At 33.6% G+C, this 15234-nt stretch overlaps 1 protein-coding gene across 3 annotated transcripts in view; it reads left to right on the top strand.

Annotated features, from left to right (window-relative positions):
• The first annotated feature begins 823 nt into the window (after positions 1-823).
• Nha1 (Na[+]/H[+] hydrogen antiporter 1) overlaps positions 824-15234 on the top strand; it is a 29909-nt gene continuing 15498 nt past the window's right edge. The window contains exons 1-3 of one of the 3 annotated variants that reach the window (XM_072895155.1): positions 824-1115; positions 7382-7553; positions 13610-13984. In XM_072895155.1, coding sequence (XP_072751256.1) covers positions 7462-7553; positions 13610-13984 — 467 coding nt within the window. In that variant the 5' untranslated portion in view covers positions 824-1115; positions 7382-7461. Of the gene's footprint in view, positions 1116-7381; positions 7554-10523; positions 11702-13609; positions 13985-15234 lie in introns of those variants that run through there. The other 2 variants (XM_072895154.1, XM_072895153.1) reach the window with 2 other exon arrangements.

Genomic DNA, 15234 nt, shown 5'->3' on the forward strand with positions numbered 1-15234 from the left:
CGTTGCAACTAAATGACAAGCGCGAGTTATTCCAGTTGAAAGAAAATCGATAAGGGCGTAATACGGTGGCGTTACGCGTAAGAGTAGCTAGCGCGGGCTTGAATAGATAGAGGTGTTAAATTGAAGTGTTCGTTTACTTTCTCCGGTAGTTAATATTAACGAAGGCCAGTTTTAACCAAACTTACTTTCAATAATGAAAGTTAAACTCGGAATTATAATGCGGCACATGCAGGCGACGTGCAACGAATGCAATTAATCGATTGACATTCCGGTAAATTTGTATTAAATTTTAACTCCTCTATTATCAAGGAAAGCGATAAAATCGAGGGATGGAGAATAAAGCGATTATATCGCTTGGAAATAAAAAGCATTTATTAAGCCTTAAGCTTTTTAATAAATGTTTTTTCTTTTTTACCTTTAAAATATGTGAATTTTATAATTTGTTTTATTGCCGTTGCTCTAAATCCGTACATTAATGCAATCATCGTTGTCTTTTCGTTTAGAAATACTACTAACATGAATTCCAACGCTGGATACGCTGGCAATGGAGTGGGACACGTTTTGCAGATGAAATACAGTGTCTCGCGATAAATGGGCGCTGACGCGATGCTGCAGAGACGTGCCCTTTTACTATGAACCTAGCTTTATTCTCACCGTGCTTTGAGCGACTCCTGTATAGGTCATGTTGCCTCGGAAGTCGCTATTGTTTGCACCTTGACACTCGACCGATTGTCAACGTCAATAACTATTTTTCATTCTTTAAGAAATCGATAAAGACTATAAGTTCACCCTTAGCATTCGTTATATAAGCCATAATCTATGCTATAGCAAGTCAGTCGTCCGCTTGCAATGGTGCTAGATGGAACTTAAACTTGTAGTAATTTGTGAAGTGAATATTTAGCGGTTCGTATCCTGTAATTTTCAGAATAATAGTAATTTTGAAGGATTACCGAGACGTGAAATGTTTCCGAAACACACAATCTATCTATCGATTAGATATCGAATCGTAAATTAAAATCTTGGATACAACGGAGATGTAAAGAAATGACAACAGCAAAATTGCACAGTTGATTGTTTCGTGGCTACTATTTTATCCTCAAAGGTGCGTAATAGCAGTACGTATTTAACATCTTGAATGGTCAGGTTCGTTCTCATGCTTCACGTCAAAGAAATTTAATATTTTATGGAGCTGTACAGTGCACGAAGCACGTTGAACAAAATGGCATAAGACAATAAAAATAAAAGTTCGACATTTCGTTGAACGTGTTTCTTTGGAATGGCATAAAATGTTGGATTGTTTACTTTGTAGAATCATAAAAACAGGAAATATGCAATAAAGTGATTGAATTTTACAACAGGTATATTTCCGACGAAAAAATTTTTATGTTTTTCAAAATGAGTAAAGTGATTTATACCACTATTTTGTCCCAAAAAGCTCCAATATTGTACAAATATAAAGGTTAATTTTTTTATGTTTTTTTTATTATTTTCTAAAAATTGTTTTGAAATGGCAATTATTATATTCTAAAAAAATTCGTAAATTATGAAGAATAAAACGATGTGAATTGATTTTTATACTAAAATTTAATTAAGAGTTTAATCATTTGTTATTTTTTCTTAAATGGGTAAAATTTGAAGTGTAAATATTTTTATATAAAAAAAAAACTTTCGATTAAAATATACTATAATGTGACATTTTAGTGACATTTCAATGACAACTTATTGACGTCTCTAACATCAATAAGTTGTTATTAAATCTTTACGTCATTTTACTACTTAAAATATTTTCAAAATATTCTGACAATGAATTTGAATGTATCTGAATCAAATTTTACAATATTCCGATCTTATATTATATATATCGAATCAATTTAATATATATATATATATATGTGGTAATTCTATATTCAAACATAATTACGTCTATTATATCGATCTATAAACGTATGGACTAGCGGTTTGCCAGCTATGTCTGTACATATAATTTCTGCATAATAATTAACCCTTGAGTAAGCACATGTGTCAATTTGAATTATAAAGCACTTTTTGATCGATTTATACATTTTTAGTACCACAAATCTACTTTTAGTACATTATATACGTTCAATTTTTACAATAAAACAAAATAAAATGATCATTACATTTTGTACTAGGTAAAAAGATTTCAATATAAATATGATCTAAAAACATATCAAAATGAAAATGCAAGAACTTTTTTGTATTTTTATAAAAATCGAGGTAAAAATATAGGCTACAGAGATTCTGCGGTTAATTAAGCGATTTGAAAATGTAGTCTATCGAGCGTGTTCTAATTGCTATAATTGTGAAGAAGCGTCTACGTCCAAAATAAACTCCGACAATCTGTTTCATTTAAATTAGCGTTTTGACTATTCAATTAGCCTGCTTTCACCGGCGGTGTCTGAAAATTGGAATATTTTGGAAGTACATCTGGGAATTCTCACGCCCCGTGTCGTCCTTGTGAGTTGCGATTGCAAACTGTGGTAGCGGAACGTATTAAATGCAATTATGTGTCGCGATGCACCGTAAGGCCGACACGCAAAGACGAGCACACCGAGTGTTCCGCGCGCGTCGAAAAAATCTCAGCTGCATTTAAGTCAATGTTATCCCTTCCTCCTTCTCCTCTGTGTTATGCGACACATCTACGCCTTCTTCCTGCGCGAGTCAGAAGCCGTGATAACGAGGACTAATTGAACGCGACGGAGACCATTCGCGTGTGGACTTATGTGATAGACAACATACACGATTCTTCGTGTCAAGAAGACGCTCACCCAGGAATTGGCTTATTTTTTTTTCACCTTGGTTTATTTTTTTCTAATTGTATATTTATTTTTTATTAAAGCCCTAATTAGAATCTTTGGACGAAAAGACAACTTTTTATTAGGCGTTTTATCCAGTATTGTTTTGTACATTTTTTTTATTGAAACTAACGTGTTTTTCTTGAAGTTAAAAAATATGATTAGTAAAATAAAATATAATTTTGTCTGAAACCAAATTTATTAGTTTCTTAAAGTTACACACCCCAAATAATCTAGCAGAAGATATGTTCTCTTTAAAACTTTTAAAAAATTATCAGCTTTAAAAAGAAGAGGTTATGAAAGGCAACATCTGTTCTGACAGGCGAGGAGAGATAACTCCTGAATTCTTGTTTTCCTTTTTCTGAATGATTCAACAAGGCGTGATATTTGCAAACGAGGTATGCATAGGTTGCACAAAATTTATGCGAACGGGAAACAGTTCTACCCGTGACAATTTTCACAACTGCCATAACAAGAGCTAATAATCAGCAGTAGTCATTAGCGGAAATCCGTCATAACACAATCCTGGGGAACATAATCCTCACCAACGATTATCAGCATGTCGCGATTACGTTTACGACAATGCGACACTAATTAATTTATCGTATAATGCACTCGAAGTAGTAGTTCATAAAAACACTGCTTGCGTTTATGTAAATAAATGGACGTAATTTACAAAAAGTAAAAAATATAGTCAACTAATATATTTATGCTATTTTATATATTGTGCTATTTTATTTTAAACTTTTTCTCGAGAGAAAATTATTTAACGGGTTAAGCGCCGCGGAAATCTTTTCGTACGATTTCCCAAAAATTCTTGACTAAGCAAAAACTCGAACATTTTTTTTATCTGTGGTCCAGTTTTATTCTACGACAGATGAACGCAATCTGTCGCGTGATGCGGTCGCTTTGTAAGAGGCAATATGGAAACATTCCGGTTCGTCCCGTAGTAGCAGATGCAGAAAATTGAAACGCATTAAAATGCATTGCGAATCTGTGGCACCGTAATGTGATACAATTACGTGGAAGCATTATAAACATGTCTGATACTGAGTTGCAATGTTTCGTATCATGAATGTAATATTTTATCATAAATACAAATAATGAATTAGAAAAAAATGCAGTATAAAATATTCATAATTTTAGGATGATTATTATGTATTGACGTTATTTTATTTTATAGAAAAAGAATGCATATATATATAATAATATATATATATATATATATATATATATATATATATATATATGTATATATATAAAATAATGTATTGACGTTTTGTAAAACCGTATTTTTTGTAACTTAATATTTAAGCACGCAGAAGCGAACCGACTAGCGTTCGACGAAAGAACGCGCAATTTCTTTCTATCCTTCCATCCGGCATTCGTCTCTATCGCCAAGATGTTTATGTATGGGTAAGACGGTGCAGCAGCTGTACCTTGAATTACTTACCTAGATTCTAGTCGTGTTACCGAACGTCGCATCGTATATTCTTTTACAGTGTAATATATATTCTTTATAAAAATTCCTTTTGCATGAAATATGTCCAAATTGTGGCTATAGACGATCTACCGCATATGAATAATGCAAAAGATGATGATTCATACTCTTGTTGCATATTTAATGTTAATAGTGAGTTTAAATTTTGTAGAAATTTAATACTAGAGTCTTTTAAAAATGGCTTTAATATGTGAAAGTAAATAGAGATGTTATTATTTGACTTATGTTAATTATGTAATACGAAGATTTCATTATATAACAATGAAATGAGAATCAAGAGATAAATTTAGTACGAAATTTATACCGAGGTATACGTGCTGTAGTTTATTGATGAAGAAGATGAAGAAAAAAGATAACTCATATGCTCTGCATCAAAGGATGCATATGGCAATAGTAATGGGAGGAAGCGAAAGAGGGAGGAGAGAACTTTGAAATACATATTTCAGATACGACAAACGCGAAAAATCTTATATTTGATGCAAACTAACCGTGCAGCCATTGTAATTCCCATCTCAGGCATGACAATTCCCATCTTGGACTTGCATCCGCAATTCGCTTTAACGTGACTTAAGGATTACCGTATCCGAAGCACGCTATCGTAAGAAATTTTTAATGTCGCCAACTGTAAGTAGGTACTTGAAGAACCACCATCAACAAGAACGAAACTATATTGATGTACGATTCTATATGAAAAAGGAATAGAGGAGCTTTTTCATTCGCTCTTACAGGTTGCCAATATTATTCGAATCACTACAAAAAACTACGACATTTGACTGTGATCGACGTTGTCGGGAACATATAAAAAGCTGCACAAAGATCGAAAATGGGACGAATAATAATCAACGTGCTAGTCTTGGATAAAAATTTCTACAATGCAAAAAAATTGGAGCAGAGAGTTTGTGTAAGAATATATTTTGATGTATTGGAAAAAAGAGCCGACGGCATCGATTGCATAGCTCTTTTTGCTCTATAAAACTAAAGGGAAAGATTCGCCTCGATTATTATAGATTGAAGTAATATACAGATACTGCTATCAAAGAGAAAGAATCATAACGATATTCGTTCGATCTATTTCTTCATGTTAAAACAATAACAAATTACAACAAAATATACATATATTTTATCGCATTTTTGTCAAAGAGATAAAGTTAAAATATAATTAGTTTGTCTTGAGTTTATCTTGTTTTAAAAAATTGTATAACTTTTATTTGATATTCCTTTTGTGTGTGGATTTATCCAATATTTTTATTCGTAATGTCGCGGGAAAAGTTTTGCTCCTTCTACAAAACCGTAAATCGAAACGGAAACATTCCGAAGTACATATTTTCATTTAGCGGAAGAGGTAAATAGATACCGGCACGTGACGTACAATTTCTCTTCGTTTCTACCACCGAATTATTACAGGGCACAGGGGTGCAGCTGCGCAATGAACCGCCTATCCGGCGTGTCGCCGAAACCACTATACTTTCCGTCGTTGTCTGGCAGCCTTTTATCTCCGGGTGATATATGAGGGCGAATAGGGCTTTTCTCCGCGCGTTGGACATTGTGTGTTGGACCATGTTGCAGAATACGTTGTAGGATCCCGTGTTGCTCCGAAGCTTTTAAGCTAATTTGACGCAGCGCGCGTATCACGCGGTCATTTTCTGCGCGCAACTTGTCTTCGCTTTGCGTTCTTACATTTTCTTCATCATTAGTTTTTGTCAATTATACCCTCCTCCGCATCTATTTTATAATACTGTCGGATAAAAAGTGAGATTTATGTACATGTAATAAGCAAATTATATATATATATGCGAAGCAAAAATCTGTATTTTAGTATCTAAAACGGGGACAAATTTAAGCTAAATAAGTTAGAACTAAAAAAATACGAGAGAGATATTAAAATTATAAGAGAGCTGTAAACAAAAGTATATGTTGATACATTACATTTACGTAAGAGAGAGAGAAAGTTTGGTTAAAAATACATTTTTGAGATGATACGATGGTGATATAAAAATAGTGCCTCATTCGCGCGTTAAAGGCTGTTAAATTTAAATCCGGTTTTGATGGGGACAAAATCTGGCGATTTGTCGTCCAGTGAGGATTCCATAGAACATGCTCCGCGATATGCACCTCGTACATGATCCGGAGTTAGGGTGAAGTACGGGAGGGACGGACGGTCGATGGAGAAGAGAAGAGATAGATCACAGAGACTAGAGAGACCGGAGAGATAGAGAAGAGGGATATTTGCAATTCCAATCCCATCTTCGACCTCGTCTCTCGCGCAACCTCCATCCCTCCTCCCTCCTACACACTCTTGCGAGGGACGTAGACGTTTCTCGCGTGACTTCGTCGGCCGCGGAATGTTCAACGATGGACGGACGTAGAAACGAGGCGACATGTTCGCTAAATTGCGATACATCACTGCCTGCCGAGACGAAACACAGCGCGAATTTTTCACAAATTTTTCCACGCGGACAAATAAAAATGTCACTCTAGAAACGAGCCTCTTTTATTCCCGAATTGTCCAAAATTCCAGAATTTGCTATGGATAGTATTGAGTCTTTCTATTTTAATTAATTACAATTCATCAAGAAAGTAAAATTCGATCTAATTAGTTTAAATGTCAGCAATAATGATTCAAAATATAAAGAATTTTAAGAAAAGCATGTATGTACACTATTGATTTAAATATTTTATATCTGGTATATATTTTTCACATATTTAACCCATATCAAACATATATATATATTTCTTTTCTTTAGAATTATTAGAAAATAAATTGATGACATTCTTGGCGAGCATAAAAGCTTGTTAGGTACGGAAAAAGAAGGGTTCGATATTAATTTTCATGAAATATAATATTTAGTCCGTTATATATATATATATATATATTTTTTTTTTTAATTTATACAGAGTTGTCATTTTAAAATAAAAAATTTTCGAGTTTAAAAGCTTTTATTCTATGTATGATTTTTTAAATGAAGCTAATGTGACAGTTAATGTAATTCAATTTTCCATATGAGAATTTTATTCGCATAAATAATAAAAGACCAGAAATATATTCTTGTTGTCGGTTAAATAGTATTGCAGATTACGGGACGAGCATTATCTATACACGACGCATGGAGCCGTATAAGAATACTGCGTTAACGAGGGACGACAATGCTCGACTTCCGCAAGCGTATTCGAGAAGCGTACGATTTCATCATTGGTAGAAATTTAATTCAGGATGTGTCGACGGAACTCGGAGGAAGGTGAAATTATTTGTTTTGTTTGTTCATAAAAATATGTTTCGAATGCATAATAAAACTAGCACATTGTATGTGAATATGTTATGTTTTAGCCTCTCATTTTATATAGTATAAAAATAACACACATATAAAAATGATATAAAAATTATGAGATACGAACTATTTGATATGTTACACATTATACAGTATTATATAAAAAAAATGACTTTTTTAAAAAAAAGATACCAAAGTTCTTACTTGTATTTTAGATTGCTACAGAAATTTATGATTTTGTTAAGATTTCTTGATTTTAGAAAGTTAAATATGTGGATTTTAAATTTTCGCATTGAACAATTTTATGATTCCCTGTATATTTATTTCTTTTTCTTCGTTAAACTTGGTTGCGATATCTTGTTAACGATAGAACTTTGTCGATAAATACAAGTACAAGGAGCTGCTATAAATTCTTCCTGTTTTCTGCACGCGTATTCCAACCGCCAACCATCTCTCCAACATATTTCATTTCCTTCTCCGTTTAGGTGGACTCCTCCTTCCTTCTGTATTTTCTCGTTCACCAGACGAGAAATAAATTAAAATAGAAATTTGCACACACATACACACACAATTTCCTGCGCTTTAAGAACTCAATTCTATTCACTCAACTTTCACTGATTCAATTTGTCGGCCTTTAATGTAAAACTAAACTTTAATAATTTTGCAGAGCGCTAATGAATAAAAATGAACCGGAATAATAGCAGCCACAGATTTCTTGAGATAAATTACTAAAATGTTAATCATTTAATTCTGTTTCATTTAACTAAAGTATCATTATTATTATATTAATATTAAAAAATATCAAATTCTAAATTTCATATTTTACGAAATATGAGGTATATGAGATTTTTCGAATTTCGTTATTTTGATCTTTATATTCGAAGGCTAAAGTTTCGCGTAACAATATCACTAGTATGTGGAAATTCATTTTATCGTCGTAGTTGGAGAAGTCCATAAACCGAATTCCAATGAATGAAGTTCTAAATAGAATTACGTACAATCGCGTACAAGCAAACAAGCACGATGACAAAATGTGACAGTAATATTAACAAGTGTGTAAGGGTCGATCAATAGATGATGAAATAGATAGAACTATATGATGCTTGATGCAAGAGATTGCAATAATCTCATGGTAATCTTGTTGATTGCATTATTACAATCAGTAGAATCACATTATAAGTGATTATAATTAAAAACGTGCATTGCATTTATTCCTATTTGCGTTGTAAATTAAATCGAAAAGGTATCGCTCGGGAAATTAAAGTGATCGATAAACGATAGAAAAAACAAGCCTCGATTAAAAGGTCGGTATTTATAATCGTAAATAATTTTAAGTTTTTAAATTTTGAAAATTAAAAAAGCTAAAAATATGATCATATTAGTTGTTAATGTTATTAATATAATGTTAATATTGTTAATATATTAAATATAATTAACGTAGTAATAAACTATTAATTAATAGTAATTGATATTAAATTAATATCATATTATGATATAATTAATATTATATAATAAATGTATAATCTCAAATTTTCTGCAAATGATATAGCATAAATTATGATATTAAATATGAAAATAAGACACTAATTTTCTGCATGTCTCCATAACATAGAATTTATCTTTTAAATAAACAACGATTAAATCTACTATTCATGAATCTGAGATCGGCGAAATAACAGATGATTCACATGAATCAAACATTATTCAAAAACTACAAATTCTTGTAAGAATTCAATGTAGATTGATCGGAGAATCGGAGATTCATGAAATTTTGTATTATGATTATTGTCGTAAAATAATGATCGACTATAAATACTGACTTAAGATTATTAACTACAATCTCGAATTTCATTACAAAGCGCCCATGAAGAAGAAAGATTGTGTGTGCCGATTTTGTGCCAAAACTGTGTGATTTGAGGTATATACCTTATACGCTTTAAGTAATATCATATGCCTGACATTCTCGAAATCTATGATAATTTGATGCAGCGTTATCAAATATATATGTATGTGCATTACTTTATTTTATCAGTTAGATATTGTTGAAACGCATGGCAAATCAACACCGTGTGAGAATCCAGTGAGAAATGATAGAGCAAAAAGACTTATATTAAACGTTTGTAGACATCTAATAGACATTTTTTCAATCTGTAATCTCACTGGGCACGTGTCTTTTTTTTCTCTTATATACACCGAGTTTTAAGCGAAACGAGTCAAGAATTTTGACAAGGGATAAGTCTGGGATTGAAAATGTACAGTCCAATCCCGTAATATCTCGGAATTAGACAGTAAAATGCTTACTAAATAATACAGTATATATGATATTAAATTATTAACATAGTAAAATCCATAGTACGTAGTTCAACTCAATTTCTTTGCGCTGTGCTGTTTAAAATAGTTTTTAATATCGAAAGAGGTGATTGGAAACATTTGTCGCGAAAGTAATTATTAGAAGCATTTAACGAGTATTGTGAGATGGAAATTAGTACGGTAATTAAATGACGTGGGTATCCAGCATTTTTTTTTTACTAATACCTCGACAACTTGCACGAATTAAAATTTCCCTGCAGTTGGTCCCCTCGTATTTCGATCGCGAGACTATCTGGCGAAATTGCGGGTGCGGTTGAAATATTCGATTTAATCTGTCGATCTTGGGGATCGATGCTCGGGACGAGTCGCGATAGAAACTCAGCGGACCGTTGCCAGTTTGTCAATGAGGTAACCGGCTGTGCCCATCCTGTGTGCATCGCGCGACAATTATCGTCACGGGCCGCCGTGACTGTCCGTACTCGTTCGTCCACGGTTCGAGCACTTTTTACGAGAGAACCCCACTACCCATTCGCATAAAACACCACCGCTTGCCGCGCACTTTGTCGCTTTTAGTCGCTCGTTAACCGTGCCGTTGCACTCGCGCCATCGCGGGGACCGACCGGCAGTAGACTCTTCTCACCGTCCTCGCGCGAAGGGGACTCCGTTTATGCGAAAGTCTAAATTACGCTAAAGCATGCGAGATGCACCGGTCGCATCGATCTCGACCGATATCCCGCGAATTGTCCGCGGCCACGTTTTTACATCGGGCCGAATAACCGTACGCTCGTCGAACCGATGAAGCCTCCGTAGTAATTGATTCTTCATCAAGAACGCGAAGCCACACGGACATCAGTTCGCGACACATGAAATGCCAGTGGAAAAGTTCGCTCCCGTGGACGAACGCGTCGATGTTCGACCCTGAGAGGTGCGCTAACGAGATGGACAAAGCTACACATCCGACGTAAAGTGGAGAATGAATTCGAGCAACACGCATAGGAAGAAAAAATAATCTGATAAAAGCGGGCCAAGGTGTCAAAGACGTCAATCGTCGCAACGCATTAGCGTCGTCGTCCACCGATCACCGTCCTCGTCCCCGTCGCGACGGTCAACTCCCGTCACGAGACTCATCCGCTAACGATCGCCGCTAACGTGGCGAACGCATAATCCGTCGCAGTACGTTCAGCGACCGTCCACGGCTTCGGCTTCGACTTTTCTTGATCAATAGCACCAGTATATCGGAATCGATTGGTGTGTCGAGGTCGATGAGGTCAGTTTCGATCGTGTTCGAACACAAATTGTGCCACTTATATCGGTGCCTCGTCACGTAGACGATCTAACCGTACACGATCGACGAATTTGAAAAATTTCTTGCGGGGAAGCTTGAATTTTGGACTTTGTCAAATCTTTAAAATCTATTAGATCCGTTATTTGGTCAGCATCGGCGAGATTTCGAATAATCGAAGATCAGCCAAAGAAATGGAGATCGATATGAGCGGCAGAATAAACAAACCAAGTGAGGAATTGGCGAAGAGACGGGTATCGATCAGCGATCAAGTTTTAGGACTTGATAATCCTGCCTTCGAGCATCATCGGCGCATCAGCGCAAGTTCGGAGCACAATTCCGATCAGGGTAGACGGAAATCAATCCTGCATCATGGTGGCAGTCACTGCGGAGATAGCGCGGAGAATATTCCGCAATATAAACTTGATCTGGAGAATGGCAGGATCAACGGTAATAGAAAAAAATCGGCGTATAGTCTGTCCAGCTCGATCAGAGACAAGATCGAGTATTCTGAGGAGCTCGAGAGGTGAGACTCGATTATGTCGGTAAGCTTCGAAAAGTCTATCTGTCGATAGTTGCCAATCTACCTTCGAAATCTTTTTAGATCTAGATCGAGCTAGAAATCAACTTATCTCTTGATAACTTTTATCGACGATGATATATAATCGTTGTATTCTGTAAAACAGTAGAAATATACGTAGAAAAAATCGTAGAGATACTAGCTCGAACAACATGATAGTGAGTCACGTGTGATTGAATAAATAAATTAATTTCTCAACTTCTCTTGAAGAAAATAATGAAATAAATTTGCGGTCAAAATTTCATTTCTTATGTTTCTTCTCATTAATATTTTCTTGATAATATATCAACAATATATGTGTAAATATTAATAACAATCAGGAAAAAGGACATTAGAATATTTTTGCAATTTTATCTCTTACATAAATAGTTTTAAATATCATTAAATATAATTAAATAAAAATAGTTTTTTTTAGTTCGAATTTTCCGCTGCGCTTTCTGCCACATAATTCGTAGTGCAATGAAAATATTTTTGTAATTTATTAAACGATTTCTAGGTATCTAATCGAGATAAGACCATCAAAATTGTTTATATTTTTAATGCGATACTCTTTAGCATCATAAATTATTCTATTTTCTGTCTATCATTTGTGATTTATATTCACTTTTTGGACAGTGACTATCTGCGCGTAAGAATATAAAACTTTTTACGTCTGTCTGTTAAGGATCTGATTAGTTTGCACAATTTCAGCTTCGTAAATTAGTATATTCTTTTTTGACAAGTTTATAAAGTGCTTACAATATTACATTGTTGTTCAAATGATATATTTTTTGTGAAATGTGTCAGAAATAATTGCAAAATTCTCGTGTACATAAAACCATATTTTTGCAAAAAATTTCTTTTAAAAATTTAATTAAATTATGTGAAAATAAAAGACTAAAAAGTATTCTAACATTAGTATTTTATGATATATTTTGTATCCATTTACAATGTGTTTCAAAATTATAGTATTTATTATTATCTTCTTTTTTTATTGAGTCTGAAATTTTTGCGTAAAATGTTTCAATCAGTAAAAATTTAATTTAAGAATCACGTACAAAATTATTTAAGAATGATAACTAAAAGAAAGAGAAAAAAAAACAAACTAAAGTTTTCCTCGAAACATGCGGCTGATAAATTATTGATTTGATAATTTATGAATTATTAATTATTGATAATGACTAAATGAGTGTATAATATAAATAATGATATACGCCTTCAATTTTATAATAAACTTGTTAACTCGAAACTATTATATGCAGACATAATATGGCATAATGGACCACCATGTAAAACCGCAAATAAAATTAACGTTATATTGTATTACATATTACATGATGGAAGTATATAGACATACATTAATAACTGTCAGTATCACACTTTGAAATCTCAGCTAGTTTATCACTTACAAATTGTTTCCGTGAATAAGGTAGCAGGTATCAATTAATAGACTGTATTATTAACTCGTGAAGACATTAATCCGAGCAAATGCTTTTTTTAAACGATGTATAAAGCAATCTTATGACAAAAAGACAAGCACTTCCTCGTCTTTAAGGTTTGTTTTAACACGATATCACATCTTTATCACATTTTAAAGGATTTAAGTTTTATCAGACAATCTTGATACCGACAAATAAATTGTCAATGTTGTGTAAACGTCAATTAAAAACCTCATTTGATATACTTTGTTTGCATATTATGTAATTGTTCGAAATATCTTTAAAAATGGGAAACTAATTTTATAAAGATTATACTACTTTCAATTCCTGAATCATATATAACGAGCAATACGTTTGAAAAGGGAAGAAATGTTCTCTATTGGCTGTATTTTGCACACAATGTCCGCATCATTTATTTCATTTACGTCTCTTCTAGGTCGTGGCTGTATCTATTTTGCGCACGATGTCACGGTCGCGACGACACGCCATCGTGGGAGCCACCGGGCTGGAGAAAAGCATGTCCGCAGCCATTCTGTCCAACGTACAGAAAATTCGCACGAGTGTTGTGCCTCTTCCTTTTGGGTCTGTTACTCTGGGGTGTCGTCTACTCGGTAATGGGCGATGACGCGGCTCCGGGTGGTCAACTGTTCGGCTTGGCCAGTCTGTGCATTGCTGCACATTTCGGGGGTTGGCTGATGTCTTTGACTACCCTTCCGGCCTTGATCGGTATGCTGATGACCGGGCTGATACTGCAGAACATTGGACTCGTCACGATCGAAGGACCGTACACTGTGGTGATATCCAATCTACGGTGAGTCACTCTTCATGGCATTTCCAAAGAATATTTTATTTTATAAAATTCTCTCTTCGAATATCTGATTATTTCCAGTCACAAAAAAGTTTTTAAAAAATAGCAAAATAATTATTTTTTTTAATCAATTTAAAAAATTTAAGAATTAATATTTAAAAATAGCAATATAATAATTTGAAAGCGAATAATGAATGTATGAAATGATTATTTAACTCTACCAAATAAATAAAATTTAAAATTTTTATTTAGAAAGTTTATAATATTTATATTATATTATATTTGCGCAAAATCATTTCCTATACATTTTTAATTTTAATTGATGAAAGAAAGTAATTAATTAATTTTTGTTTATAGAAAGTTATATACAGATATTTAAAGATTTATTTAATTAATGTCTAGATAGAGGGAAGGTTAATTTGAATCAATATGAAGCAATCAAGTCAGTAATTTTTATCTCAGAATCAAAAGGTGAAAATTTTTATGAAGAATACAATATAACGAATATTTGTAAAATATTTTTGAAAGGTGAAACATAGCATATCATATTGTATATCATTTTTTGACGTATAAAATGATGGAACTGGATTTTCCCTCTCGTTTATCTCGTATCTCGTAAAAGATAAAACATTGAAGAATAAAATAGGAAAAATTTCGGAAAATTTTTTTGCTTAATAAAAGACAGAAAAAGTTTACTTATAAATATACATATGTCTAATTTTGAATAAACTCAATCGTCAGTTTAAATCATGCATAGATTTATTTAATGAATAAAGAAGACAGCGACATAGAAAAATATAGTCTAATATTTGGGCCAAGATTTCTTATGTAAATCCCACGTTAAATTATCCACATTAAATTACATATACTCGTTTTTTCTTCATTGCAAGTCGTTATTTCTATTCATGTCATTATTAGAAAGTATTAACAACGACAAGATTACTCGAAGGTCCCTCGAAAGTCTCGAGGTAACAATCGTTTCGTCGCGATTGCGAGGTGGCCGCTTTTTAAGGTCGAGGCCCAACGACGATGAATCGTCGCGGACACGCACGACGATGGTTCTATGCGTAGCATAACAAGTGCGATTTTAGCAGCAATCAAATTCAAGTTGCATCCTCACTAACGAATGCCGCTGACAAGAGCATCGGATAAGATTCGTCGCGTTTCCCGCAATCAGCTGCCTTCTCTTTGCGTGCAATAGTTTCTCAAGGTTTCTTCATTTTACAACAAGAGAATGTTACAGATTTATATCC

This window comes from Anoplolepis gracilipes, chromosome 6 (assembly GCF_047496725.1).
Source record: "Anoplolepis gracilipes chromosome 6, ASM4749672v1, whole genome shotgun sequence".
In the NCBI taxonomy this organism is placed as follows: Eukaryota; Metazoa; Arthropoda; class Insecta; order Hymenoptera; family Formicidae; genus Anoplolepis; species Anoplolepis gracilipes.